At 36.7% G+C, this 14,187-nt stretch overlaps 1 protein-coding gene across 3 annotated transcripts in view; it reads left to right on the forward strand.

The window, feature by feature from the left end:
- The window catches only part of triqk (triple QxxK/R motif containing), a 124,630-nt gene that overhangs the window by 81,807 nt on the left and 28,636 nt on the right, over nucleotides 1-14,187 (forward strand). For 2 of the 3 annotated variants that reach the window (XM_069921921.1, XM_069921922.1), the window contains exons 3-4: nucleotides 6,880-6,965; nucleotides 10,318-10,431. In XM_069921921.1, the coding sequence (XP_069778022.1) occupies nucleotides 6,880-6,965; nucleotides 10,318-10,431 (200 nt within the window). The remainder of the gene's footprint in view (nucleotides 1-6,879; nucleotides 6,966-10,317; nucleotides 10,432-14,187) is intronic. The other variant, XM_069921923.1, reaches the window with a different exon arrangement.

A 14,187-nucleotide genomic window follows, 5' to 3' on the forward strand; every position in this document is an offset into this window, starting at 1 on the left:
TCCACACAGTAAAACCAGCCACCCAACTTCGTATCATCTGCAAATTTCGAGATACTGCTATTTATTCCCACATCTAAGTTGTTGATATATATTGTAAACAACTGTGGCCCCAGCACTGAGCCCTGCAGTACCCCACTAGTCACTGGCTGCCATTCTGAAAAGAACCCATTTATTCCTACTCTTTGCTTCCTATCCCTCAACAAATGCTCTATCCACCTTAATACCATACCTTCTACACCGTGCTCTTTAAGTTTATACGCTAGTCTTCTGTGCGGAACCTTATCAAACTAAAGTCCAGATATACCACATCCACTGGTTCTCCCCTATCCACTCTACTGTTACATCCTCAAAAAATCCTCAAATTTATCAGACATGATTGCCCTTTCACAAAACCATGCTGACTCTGTGCGATGATACCACTACTTTCCAAATGTACTGCAATTGCATCTTTAATAACTGATTCTAGCACATTCCCTTCTACCGATGTCAGGCTAACTGGTCTGTAGTTTCCCGATTTCTCTCTCCCTCCCTTCTTAAAGAGTGGGGTTACATTGGCCATCCTCCAATCCTCAGAAACTAATCCAGTATCCAAAGAGATTTGAAACATTATCACCAATGCATCCACTATTTCCTAGGCACTCTCGGATGCAGACTATCCGGTCCCGGGATTTATCCGCCTTTAATCCCTGCAATTTAACTAATACAACATCTCGACTTACAATTATTTCCTTTAGTCCCTCCCTCACAATAGATCCCTGATCCTCAATAATTTCCTGTAGATTAGTTATGTCTTCCTTGGTGAAGACAGAACTAAAATAGTAATTCAAACAGTTTGCCATACCCTTGTTCTCCACGATCAACTCACCCATTTCTGTCCGCAATGTACCCACATTTGTCTAACTAACCTATCTATTAATGTATCTATAAAAGCTTGTACAATTCATAACACTTCTTAATTTAATCAATCCAGATGAAATATTTTTCCTGTTAAGATAATTAAAGTTTTTCATTATTTTAATTATGTTTCCTCCTAACTTTCAGTAAATTAGTGGACAATTAAGTTTGGACATTCTGCACAGTAACAGGCCATGGGTTCATGCCGCCTAATTTACTCCCAATTAACCTACACCCCCGGTACAATTTTCCTTTGAACGGTGGGAGGAAACTGGAGCACCCACAAGAAACTGGGTTTTCCACGCAGATACAGGGAGAAGGTACAAACTCCTTACAGACGGCACGGGATTTGAACTCTGGTCCTGATCGCTGGCACTGTAAAGAAATTGCGCTAACTGCTGCGCCAACTTGGTATTTCAGATTCAGATTTCAGATTTATTGTCAGTACAAACATAACATCACATACGGCCCTGAGATTCTTTTTCCTGCAGGCAAGGTAGAAAAACCACTTATTGGCAGTGCAAATAAAAACTGGATCAACATACACATGTAAACAAATAAAGAAATGTAAATGAACTGTGCAATGCAGCCAGATAGTACAAAAAAAAATCAAAAAGCTCCAAAAATAGGAGTCCTTACATATGTTCCTGATTGAGTTTGTCACTGAGGAGTCTGATGGTGAAGGGGTAGCAGCTGTTCCTGAACCTGGTGGTGTGAGTCTTGTGGCACCTGTACATCTTTTCCGATGATAGTAGTGAGAACAGAGCGTGTGCTGGGTGGTCTGGATCCTTAATGATTGCTGCTGCTCTCGGATGGCAGCATTTCCAATGGCATCCATTGCGATATTTGATCATTCCTAATATGTTTTTCGGTGGATTGACACTGTCCTATCTCTTTAAGCCTTCGAATCAGTTAGATGAACAGAAATGTTGAGACCATTTTCAATGGGAAGAGACTGCGAAATCTTGATTCCTTTTAGAGCAATAATTGAAGGCAAGCACGTGAGTGCAAAGGACCATTAAGTGGTCAATTTGTACTGTATATTAATCTTTTACATGGGATTTTGTATGCAAGTGTAAGAATGTCTTTCTGTGATTTCACTGGCCTTTGGTGTTCCACATCGGGAGTATTTGTTAAAAACAAAATGCCGATGCTGGAAATAGTGGAATCACAGAGCAGAACTCAAGAAGGATCTTCAACCAAATTGTATTTTCTAGAATTTAGAAGAATAAGAGGTGATCTCATTGAAATTTACAAAATTCTTAGAAGGCTTAGGAGGAATTCTATTCCCGTGGTAAGGAGCCTTGAACAAAACATCACAGGGGTGGGCAATCTCTGGAATTCTCTACCATGATGATTTGTCAGTTTCATTCAAATCAGAGATCAATAATCCTGGTCATTAAAGGAGTCAAGCGATGTTCGGACAGGGCAGGAAAATGGGTATTTGATGATCATCCATGATGGCTAAAATTTGGAGCAGACGATGGGCCTACACCTGCTCCTATTTCTCTCGGTTACAAACCGTGTCTGCCTGTCCCGCATCGGACTTGTCAGCCACAAATGAGCCTGCAGCTGACGTGGACATTACCCCTCCATAAATCTTCGTCCGCAAAGCCAAGCCAAAGAAAAGAGTACTCAACTCAGGTCACATACAGTATGATCATAAAGTTGTGATCCTTATCCATACTGGTTTTATGTACCTGAATTTTCACCTCTCCGAGTTTTGCATTTAAGTTCATTGCATTGTATATTTTGGGCTTTTACTGACAGAGGAAGGTAATTCAGCTTCTTTGGCCTGTTCTGCCTCTCTGAAAGAACATCTGCCTAGTCTCATTCTCTGACATTCCCTATGGATTTTTATGTATTTAGATATTTCAGGTATTTTGTTGCTTTCCCTTTTTAAAAATGAATGTGGTATTTCCTGAAAAATAGATCTGGGACAGCATTCTATCACAAAAATACAAGGCTGAATAAAGGCATCTGTGCATGTGTAAGCACTCAAAATTAAAGTCATTTGTGTGTTATTTGCAGAAGAACTGCACACTGACTTTAGATGATTGCCAGTAATTTTAAATTCAGGAATCTTATTTGCATTGCCTTTAATTCTGCAAAACACAAACTATAGGTCAGGTGCAGCAGTTAGTTGCTTTCATACTTATAACTCAAAATTTGTGTGATCTGGAGGAAATGTTGACAGTATTATTTTGTCTATAGTGTAGATCCTTGATTCAAAATATAATTAGTTCAATGGTAGTAGCTCAATAACTTCTAATTTTGATAAAGCCAATCAAGCAAAGCTGATTCAAAGTGTTCTGCCTCCGAATAAATTGGGGTCGGACATATAAAAGAAATGAGTGAAATGGGTTCTACTTGCTTCCCTATATCTATGAATGAGCCCTACCAGAAGTCCTGAAGAAATGTTTAATTTTCTTTACAAGCCATTCCAGCTTCTACTATTACATTGAGACTAAAGGGATTATAAATATGATTAAGTGGAGTTGAAGCAAGATCTGCAAAAATGACCCTGCTTCACTTATCAAAGTGGCAGGTGAGTACTATAATTACTGCAATTCACATACCAGCATATTTAACTTTAAAGTTGTGCAATTGCAATTAGAATCATAGCTGGAAGAATTGAGCTCAAAGATGCAAAAAAAATCATATTAGATGAAGGAGCATAAAATGCAATTTGGGGCTTTTTTTTGTCTTCATTTAGGGCAGAAAATATATCTTCAAATCAATTCACTCAATGGCTAATTTGAGAAATTAGGAAGTTTAGGATGATCCACATGCTAGAGCTTTGAAAAAAGTGGATACTCTGGTCATTATTTCCAAACATGCTTATAGAGTCAGAATCGACTTATTATCATGAACAAGTCACAAAATTTGATGTTTTTCTGCAGCATGACAGATGTAAAATTGCTGTAAAAACATTTTTAAAATAAATTAGCACAAAGAAGAGAAAAGTTGGGACTGTGGCTCATTGTCCAATCAGAAATCTGATAGCAGAGGGGAAAAGGCTGTTTTTGTACTGTTTGATGTTCATCTTCAGGCTACTGTACAGTGTGTCCCCATTATAACACAATCGTTGGGGTCCATTAAATCTCATTGCGAAAAAAAGCAGGGTTGCACTAATTCGGGATTTCAATAAATCATTGTTATAACAGTTGAAATTAAAACACAATTTTTAGTAAACCAGAATGGCAATTTTGCCAGCAGGAAACAAATAAAGTGTGTGACGCTGAAGGCTCACAGCTTAACACTGCTCAGAAGCATGTTTAAACGCATTTCAAAGTAGCAAGAACTTCGGTACATTTGTGGAGGGAGCACTTGGAACTCTGCTCCAAAGTTGAGCAGAGTAACAAGAGGCAGATGGGTGAACTCAACCCTTGCTGGGTTGAGACACTTCTGCATTGTAGTGTTTCAAATCTCTTTGCAATGCAAGAACACACTTACCTGAACCAGTGATCCAGTACTTGTGTTTGAAGTATAAACCCATGTGCATCTGTGTTTGGAACTGTTGTTTATTTCCCGCTCCTGCTGGGAGCCCGTTGCCCGAGTCCAATGGCTCATCACTTTATACCTGAATATGCATTAAATCAGGGTGTGAAAATTTGGGGTTTCACTACCTCCTTCCTGATGGTAGCAGTGAGAAGAGAGCATGGGTAGTGTAAGGTAAAACATCATGAGATGGGAATGTGCAGGGCTGTAACAAGATGTGAATGCATCCTTGTACTTACAAGATAAGAGAGACATTGATGGATTGAGAGGCAGGAAGCTAGCAGGGAAAGGATAGCAACAGTTTTAGTCATTGGACAAGTAATGATATGATGATGTTCTAAGCACATATCCAAGGGTATAAAAAATCACCATTTTGCTGATAACGGCAGAATGCATTCTCCGACTAACATGGTTAGTCGCAAGTGTTACAATCCGGTAATAAAGAACAAAGAACCCTGATTTCGACTCAGTCTGGTGTTTGTCTCACTCATTCATGAACAAAGCAGACCTAACAGTAGTGAGGGTGCTTGATGATAGAGGCAGCTTTATTGAGACACCGTCTCTTGTAGATGTCCTTAATGGAGTGAAGACTGATGTCCATGATGATGCTGGCTGAGTTCACAACTCTCTGTAGTCTTTTCTACTACAGTTGGTATCTACAGCAAGCTCAAAAATTATTTGGATGAAAATGAAATACCAAAAAAAAATATTGTATCTTGTGCTGCAGATGGTGCACATGCTATGATGGATTAAAAAAAACAGGATGTTTAAAATTAATGAAGCATGAAAATCCAAATATGTTGGTTGTGCATTGTGTTATCCACCCAGAAAACTTAGTTGGCAAAAAAGTTTCCCCTGTTCTATGATTCTGTGATCAAGTATATCAATGGCATCAAAGCTAATGCCAATGTGAATGTCTTTTATTGAGTTTTGTGTCGATAAAAATGCAGAACATGTGAGATTCTTGCTTTACACAAAAGAAGGTGGTTGTCAAAGGGTAACTGCTTCGAAGTGTTTATGGAACTCTTTTAACTCCTCTGCGAGTTTTTGAAGGACAAACCTGAAATGAAGCTCTTGCTAACAACAGATGGCAAAGCTTATGTCAGTTACTTGTGGACATTTTTGAGAAACTAGGGAACTCCAAGTAGCAAATATGATGTTCGTTGATGCAAAAACAAAAATATTTGGATTCATGAGACTTCTAGAATTATGCCAAAGGAATATTTCAAGAAATTTCAGTCAATTCTATTGGTTGAATAAGTGTGAGGTAACTAATGCTGCTACAAGCGCCATTGTTGACCATTTGCAAATGTTGGTTACTGACTTCAATGATATATTTTGTGATTTAAAGGCAATGGATTTTCCTTCTTGGTTAACTCAGCCATTGCTGAAGTTCCAGTGCAATACCAAGAAGAGTTACCTGAGTTGCAACATGATGAATCTGTGACAACAAGTGAAAGGAATCATACGAATTTAGTGATATCTTAAACTGTTGTATGTGTTTCTTTTATTTTCTTAATGTTTCCCTGTGGAGTTTGCTGAGGGTGGGTGGAAGGGGATGAGTTAGTTGTAGTTTTCATTTTTATCTTACAGATTTTGTAAAAGTTTTTGTTTTGAAAATATTAAATAAACTTTTACAAAAACGGTGAAAGGAATCAAGATGTGGCTGTTAAACAAGATCGAAGAGAAATACCCAAACTCGACTACTTTAATACATTTTCCATCATCTTATATAGTAGAATGTGGTTTCAGTGCTGTTAGTGATTTACTACAAGCTAAGAGAAACCGACTGGAAATTACAAAACATTGAGTGGAGATTGAAGGTTGAAACTAACAAAATTAGTCCCTCGAATAAAAAAAATCTGCAGCCAGTGTCAGGGGCAAGGTTCCACCTGAAGAGACGACAATTGTTGAATGTGTGTTTGAGATGGTTAAAATTTTGAAATAGTAGTTGAATATGAAATATGTGTTCCAGTGTATTCCCGGCCTTAATTGCATTGAAATACACTTGCAGTAAATGATTTAATTAAAAGTTCTTTTGAATATATAACTTCTTCCCATTAATGGTGGGGTGTACATTTTTTTTTAATTAAAGTGGGACCTAGGGCAAAAAAGGTTGAGAACCACTAAGCTATTATTATTTTATCAAATTGAACATTTTTAGCAATTTTAGCATCTAGCATCTAGCATTGAAATATTAGTGATATTGTGTATCATCTTAATATAGATATGAAAAAATTCTCAATGCTATTTGCGCAATTTGTTCATGCTTTCTATAACTGTATTAACAGAATTTTCTATTGAGTCTTGAGAACCAAGTCCTGCAGACAGAGCAAATAGTTTATCAATTTAGATCAACAGACAAAGGAACAATTACTCTGCCAGAATGTAAACAGTAGTGTAATTTTAATTAAGTTTATATCCTGATGTTTAAAACATTTTTACATGGTGATAATGTTTGATCACTAATTTTCCTTTCCTCAGGTAAACAAGATTATAAGAAAACCAAATCGATTTTAAAAGCAACAAGGTTGAAAGCAGAGGCGAAGAAAATAGCACCAGGAATAAGGGTGTGTTTGATTGTATATAATCTTTATTCAATTTAAATGGGTGTCAAATATTTTTTTCTTAATATACTGATCCAAATATTTATTAGGGACTTAAAAACTGCAGATGATGGAATCTGGAGCAAAAAGACAAATTTTTGGAGGGAAAGAGGCATTCAATGTTTCTGGACAAGTCTCTACATTAGGATCATGATATTTTATTGCATCATTTTCATCATTCACCAAAATATTATTTGCCATACAAAATAATCCTCATGATATAAAAAGATAAATATTTCTTTCATACTGCATAAAATACTTTTTATGTCTTTGGCAATATGTGAATGTAAGGCAAATTTTATAGATAAATAGAATAATAGGACACAGGAGGTCATTTACCCATGTACTTCTACTGAATCTTTAGCTGATGATCAGATTCATCCTACTGTTCTGTTCTTTCCACATAGGATCATCAGTTTATTTTTTTTTACTCTTTCAAAGTTGTATTCAGTTTTTTTTTCTTTTTAAACTGCTTCTTTCATTTCATTGAGCATTCCAGATCGCAGAAATTTACTGCATACAAAATTGTTTCTCATGTTCCTTTTGCTTCTTTACTCAATTATTTTACATGTGTATTCCCAAAGTACATTCCTTCATGTTACTTAAAACTTTCTCTTTATTTATTCTATTAAACCCTTCATGATTTTTCAACACTTCTGAAAGATCTCTTTTTAACACTGCTTTCTACATAATTATGGCTTCTTCAAATAACCTTGTTCCGTACTGAATGCATTATTGTCCTTTTCAGTATGTTGCACATTACAGAACAGGGTAATTTATCTGAGACTTGACTCATCGTTTTAAAAGCACTAGAAGAAATTATGTGTACATTTAGCACAACAGCAGGTCCTTCAACCTAATCAACTCCATGTTCATTCATTCTCCACAGACACAGTCCTATTTCTATGAACCCACTTAGTTTTTATATCTTTTTGCAGCCCTTATCCTTCATTAACCATCAATCATGTTGATATCTGTTGCAATGATTTCTAGTTCATTCATTCACACTTGAAGTGCTTTCAGTTTGAGTAAGTTTTTCCTTTCTATTCTAGATCTCTTCCACTTAATGTAATATTTGTATATATTTTGTTTGCCATGCAGTTGCTAGCAAAAATAAAAATTGTCTTAGCTGGCTATCCATTGATGGTAGTCATCTCTTACCAACCAACTTGTATTGAAGTGGAGTATTTTGTGTTTCTTCATTGTTTTGAAGTGCCTTGAACTCCTCTATCAAAACTGAGGGTTACCCATTTAATGAACAAGGTATACTAAATTAAATATTATACTTTCATCTTCAGGATTAAGGTTTGATCTGGACTAAAAAGCTGTAGAGTTGGATAATCACAAATTAACTTTTTTTAGGTATGGTTGTCAATCATAAAATTGCTCTTTAAAATAGCAGTAAATCACATTAGTGATGTTGTGATTGTGTCAGCATGCAACAAATTTAACATTTTTATGGAATAATCCTTCTAAATGAATATTATGAAAGTAATTTTTATGCCATTAATTTTTCAAATTATATATTTTGAAATATTCCTATTAATGATGCAATGAATTACACAATTCATGTTTTTCTTATTCCTTAGTTTAGATGAACAAAAGATTTAAGATTACTATGCATTCTGCTTCTTGTTCACTTATAGCAAAATTTGTTTGAAAATTGCTTGACCACATGCTTTTATTTAAAAGTAACAATATCTGGTATGCAGTGTAAATCTTAAGCATCCAGTGGTAAAGGTATTCAAAAATATTTTTGTCTTGGTGGAACTATTAGAGGAAAAGGTTATTTTCTATCATGTTTAGAATTGGAATAGTTCCTGAGCCTTCCTGGGACATATAAGCTCAACTTTCAATCAATATGCACACTGATCAAGGGAAGATTTATTTACCTTCGTTGGATTCGTTTTCCTTCCTTTTTCAATTTTTTTTTCTGTTGCATGAGTGAAGCAAATTTCTTTGAAATGGGAAGTTTCATAATATAGCTATTGCTTCCTGGAGAGTTTCTTCATTGCTTGAACAGTGCAGTACAAGTCTGCGCCAATCAGCCCACAATGTTATGCCAAACTATATAAACTTACTCTGCATTAATCTAAATCAGTGGTTCTCAACCTTTTTCTTTCCACCCACATACCACTTTAAATATTCCTTATGCCATAGGTGTTCTGTGATTAATATCAGATTACTTAAGGTGGTATATGAGTGGAAAGAAACAGTTTGAAAACTACTGTTTTAATCATACCTAATTGACTCATTATGTGCATGGTTTCATATCTCCAAAGGAAATGGGCCAGTGAGAATTTTTCTCAAGCAAAATATTTCAGTAACAATTGGGTCTAGAACAGTGATTCTCAACCTTCCCTTCCCTCCATATATCACCTTAAGCAATCCCTTACTAATCAAAGAGCATAGCGATGGCATAGGGATTACTTGAAGTGGTATGTGAGTGGAAAGATAAAGGTTGAGAACCACTGATCTAAATCTTCCCTCCCTCACCCATAATCCTGCATTTTCTTACATCTTCATGCCTATCTAAGAGTATTCTAAATGCCCCATTGTATCTGCCTCTACCACCACCACTCCATGTAAAAGTAGTGTATTCCAGGCACCCACCACTTCATTTAAAAGCAAAAATGCTTCTGAACTGATCTCGTCTGAACTTCCCTACACTCATCTTAAACAAATCTCCTCTGGCATTGGCCATTGCTTTACTGACTGCCAACCCTATCAATGCCTCTCATAATCAGATACAGCTCAATCATGTCTCCTCTCATCCTCCAGGCACCAAAGCGAAAAGCCCTAGCTCAGTCAACCTTTCTTTATTAGACACATTCTCCAATCCAGGCAGCATCCTAGTAAATTTCATCTGTATCCTGTCTGAAGCTTCCACATTTACATATAATGAGGTGATCAAAACTAAAAATAAATGTTTTTTAACTAGCCTTAAATAGAGCTGCAACATTACTTTGTGGCTCCTATTACAATCCTCTGCTTAATGACAGCCAGAACATCTTACACCATCTTAATAATCCCATCAGTTTGAAAGGCAGCACTGAGGAATCTATTGAGTTGGGGGCATAATATCCCTTTGTTCATTCACACTGCTAAGAATCCTGCCATTAACCATGTATTCCACCTTCAAGTTCGATCTTCCAAAGTGCATCACTTTACAGATAAGGATTAAACTCCATCTGTCACTTCTCCGCCCAACTCTGGATCCTGGGTGTATCCCATCGTAACCTAAGAAAACCTTTTATAACATCTACAACATGTCATCTGCAAGTTTACTGACCTAGACCTCCATTTCTTCATCCAGGTCATGTATAAAAATCACCAAGAGCAGAATGCAACAACAGATCCCTGTGGAACACCATTAGTTACCAAATTTCAGGCAGAATGTGCTCCATTTACCATCACCCTCTGCCTTGTGGTGAGCTGATTCTGAATCCACATAGTTAAGTTTCCACGGATCCCATGCCTCATGACTTTCTGAATTAGCCTACCATGGAGAACCATGGCAAACACTTTACAGAAATCCATACTGCAGTCACTGCCTGACCTTCAACTTCTTTGGTCACTTCCTCAAAATCCTAATTTAGGCTTGTGAGGCATGGCCTGTCTTTAATATGACTATGCTTCTCCAAATGTTTGTAGATCCTGTCCCCAAGAATCCTCTCCAATTGCTTTCCCACTACTGATATAAGACTCACTGGTGTATAATTCGCAGGATTCGCCTTATTCTATTTCTTGAACAAGTGAACTATATTTGCCATCCCCTGATCTTCCTGTACCATTCCTCTAACCATGGAGGATGCAAAGATTATCTTTACAATTCCTGATGCTGGGCCTGTCTGTTGCTTACCATAGGTTCTGCCTGACCTGCTGAGTTCTTCCAGCACTTTTATGTTGCTCCAAATTTTCAGCATCTGTAAATATCTTGTTTGGCTCCATTTATGTTTTTATCCTTGTTTACTTCCAAATATCACTCACAAGTGTCTCTCTCTTAATTTCACTCCCACCCAACCTGTCAGAACTTGCAAATCTTGTCTGGAGTAGGATGTTTTTTGGTCAATGTTTTCTTCCTGGGAAAGAAAACCACATTGTCAAGTTAAGTCCGCACTATTTTCATGTTCCTGGCCTCATTGTTGAAAGAGAGTAGTTAAATGGGATGGCCAGGTCTGATCAATGTAACACCTCTGTTTTCTTACTATTGGCGATGTCACCCAAGAATGAATAAATATTGGAAAAGAGATACACTGGAGATAGCAGTTGTTGGAATCAAGAGAACAAAATAAGACAGTGGAAGAACAAACCAGGTCAAGCAGAATCTGTGGCGGGAAATAAATTGTCAAAATTTTGGTTTGGTGTCACAGGGTCAGTAAGACTGAGGAGACATGGGGATGATTGGGAAAAAAAAGAGCTAGTTAGGAAGGGGGATTGGAGTTGAAAGACAGTAGCTAGTGGATGATAAGTGTAAGCAGACAAGGAAAATAAGATAGTGCTAATGGGAACCATTAGGGGAGAGAAGAAGGGCAGATGGAAATAGGTAGGGAGGGAATCTGGTGGGTGAAGTGTTAAGGTGGAAAGTGAATGGAACCAGGAGTGGGGAATAAAAAAAGGGTGATGAGGACTGAAAAAGGTGAGTGTGGGAAAGGGAACAAAAATGAGAAGACGGGTGGTTGTTTAGAATGGGGAGAGTGAAGTGAACATAGGAGGTAAGGATAACCTGAAATAGGAAAATTCAATGCTCACGCCATTGAGATGTGGATTGCACAGGCAAATGTGAGATGTTATTTTTCTAGTTTGCATTGGGCCTCACTGGCAGAAAAAAAGGCTGAGGATATGCAATTGCTGTGGGAATGGAAGTTAAAATTGCATGAACGGAGCTTGGCATGGCCTTTATGGACAGAGCACGGGCACTCTGCAACAAGTTCCCTCATAGGTGCCTGGTCTCGCTGAAGTAGGGGAGGCCAGATCGGGAGCATTGAATGTTGTCGATAAGTTTGGAGGAGGTGTACCCAATACTAATTTTCTTTCCTCATCTGCTTCTACCTATCACCTACCTGTCTCTTTCTCTTAATTCTACTTTTCCCCCTCTTTCTATCACCTGGCAGTTGCAGTCTCACTCTTCCCTCTCACTTACTAACATCTATCTTCTTTCTCCAGTTTTACTGATACTACATCGCCGACAATTCTCCCCCCCCCCCACCACCCCTGCACAGATGCAGAGTTCCCTCATCAGTTTGTTTTTCATTTTGCATCCGAAAAGAGATCCAGAATAATAATCATTATGCCATTCCTATATGCCCTGTAATAAGCACTGAAGTTTAATGCTTAATATTCTCTTGGTTTTGGATTCAACTGACAAGATTGAACACCTTTGCGAAGCTTTGAAATTTTGTACCCCAGTTTTCTAAGGACAGTTAAGTATTTAATATTTTTGAGAATGAGTGATAATTTTTGAGCATTTGGGCTATGGGATAGGTTGATATAGAGCAGTTGATACAGAAGCTCAATTAAGACTTATTGAAAAACCAAGCAGAATGAAATGCCTACCTCACATTTTTTTAACATTTTAATGGCGTATCAGAGTTTGTTTTCATTCGTAATAGTTTTCCATTAACCAGGCATCAATAAATGTATATTTAATTTTAATATATAAAAATCCACTTTTATTGATGCCTGGTTAATACCTCCAACAAACAATTTTTTTCTGTATATACCAGCATTTAAGACACCTCTGTAAAAGACAAGCCACTGAATTTCCACTTAAAAAGTAGGTTTTGAGCAACATTCACTGTATGACTACTTACTGCCCCCAATAGTCCTTTACCAACCATCCCACTGACCAGTGGAGAGATGCTGTCACAATATTTTAAAAGAAAATTACCCAGTAAAGGTTTAAATTTTATTTTCACATTTTAAAATAAACCACTATTGGCTCCTTTAACAGGCTGTTTATAGCCTGTACAGAGCTGACGGCAATCTGACTGGGTGGATCGAGCCCATGGGGGAGTGCTGAGACTTTGCTGTTAAGGTTTAGATTTTATACTTGGTGTATAAGACGACACCTGGTTTTGGGATGACATTTTTAAGATTCAAATACCATCTTGAACGCCAGCATTTACAGTACTCTTTTTCCAGATTGTAGACTGACTTTATTGTGGCATTGGTTTCTTCCAAGTTATTACTCTGGCTTGCCTCTTTCATGCTTTGAACAGATGTATACTCATTGCTCTGATGTGTAGTTCATGGCTTGGCTGTTTTGCCTTTATGCTGTCTCTTGAGACTGAATTTTCTGGTCATATCTACATCAATGTCCACATATCTTCATATCTTAACCCAACTGCAATAAAATAAAAACAGCTAATATGAATCTCCTTCTCTCCATCTTGATTTGAACATTTTTGTACTGAGCGAGAGAAGTTTAAAACTAGCTGCTGGCCATCTTTTGCAAAGCTATACAACATATGGTGCAAATAAAGTAAAATAAATTAATTTAATGGTGGTAGAGAGAGAAATAAATGTTTTTTGACACTGAACTATGTTCCTACTTTAGGATTACAGTCTTGAGATACAATGTAATTGAATTGAATTTCATTTTATAATCGTATCTAAAATGCTCAACTGAGCAGATGTGGATTTGTCAGTTTTGTTAGAGTATTTTACTGGCACCAGGTCATTATTTTATCTTGGGAGTGAAAATCATGTATATGGATTGCCACCGTAACTGAAATCAACACACTGCAGGTTCTGTAATGTAAAAGAGGAAAGTAAATTTTATATTAAATTAAGTTAAATTAATGTTTTTTTTAAATTTTTAATTAAGTTTAGACATTTAGAATTTAGAAAATGCATCAAAATGAAAAATGTAAAAATGAAATAAAATGATTCATGAATTTTAATGTAGATAAATGAAATTTTGCTTTTCTAAGGAAAAATGAAAGACATGGAACTTAATTAATGATAAACTAAAGCAAAATTTGTGGGTTTTGGCAGTCTGAAATTCAGACTAAAAATAGGAAGTCATTAGTGGAAAATTGACTTTTCATCAAAAATATAAAAAGTTAAAGATGGAAAGGGTTGATAAAGGAATGAATGGAAGGTCTTCCAGTAAAATGATAAGAGAATAAATGACATAAAGCCTTTACTGAAAGAGGTTTTGTACAATTTAATACTCCATCTA

The sequence above is a fragment of the Narcine bancroftii genome, chromosome 2 (assembly GCF_036971445.1).
Source record: "Narcine bancroftii isolate sNarBan1 chromosome 2, sNarBan1.hap1, whole genome shotgun sequence".
NCBI classification, from domain to species: domain Eukaryota; kingdom Metazoa; phylum Chordata; class Chondrichthyes; order Torpediniformes; family Narcinidae; genus Narcine; species Narcine bancroftii.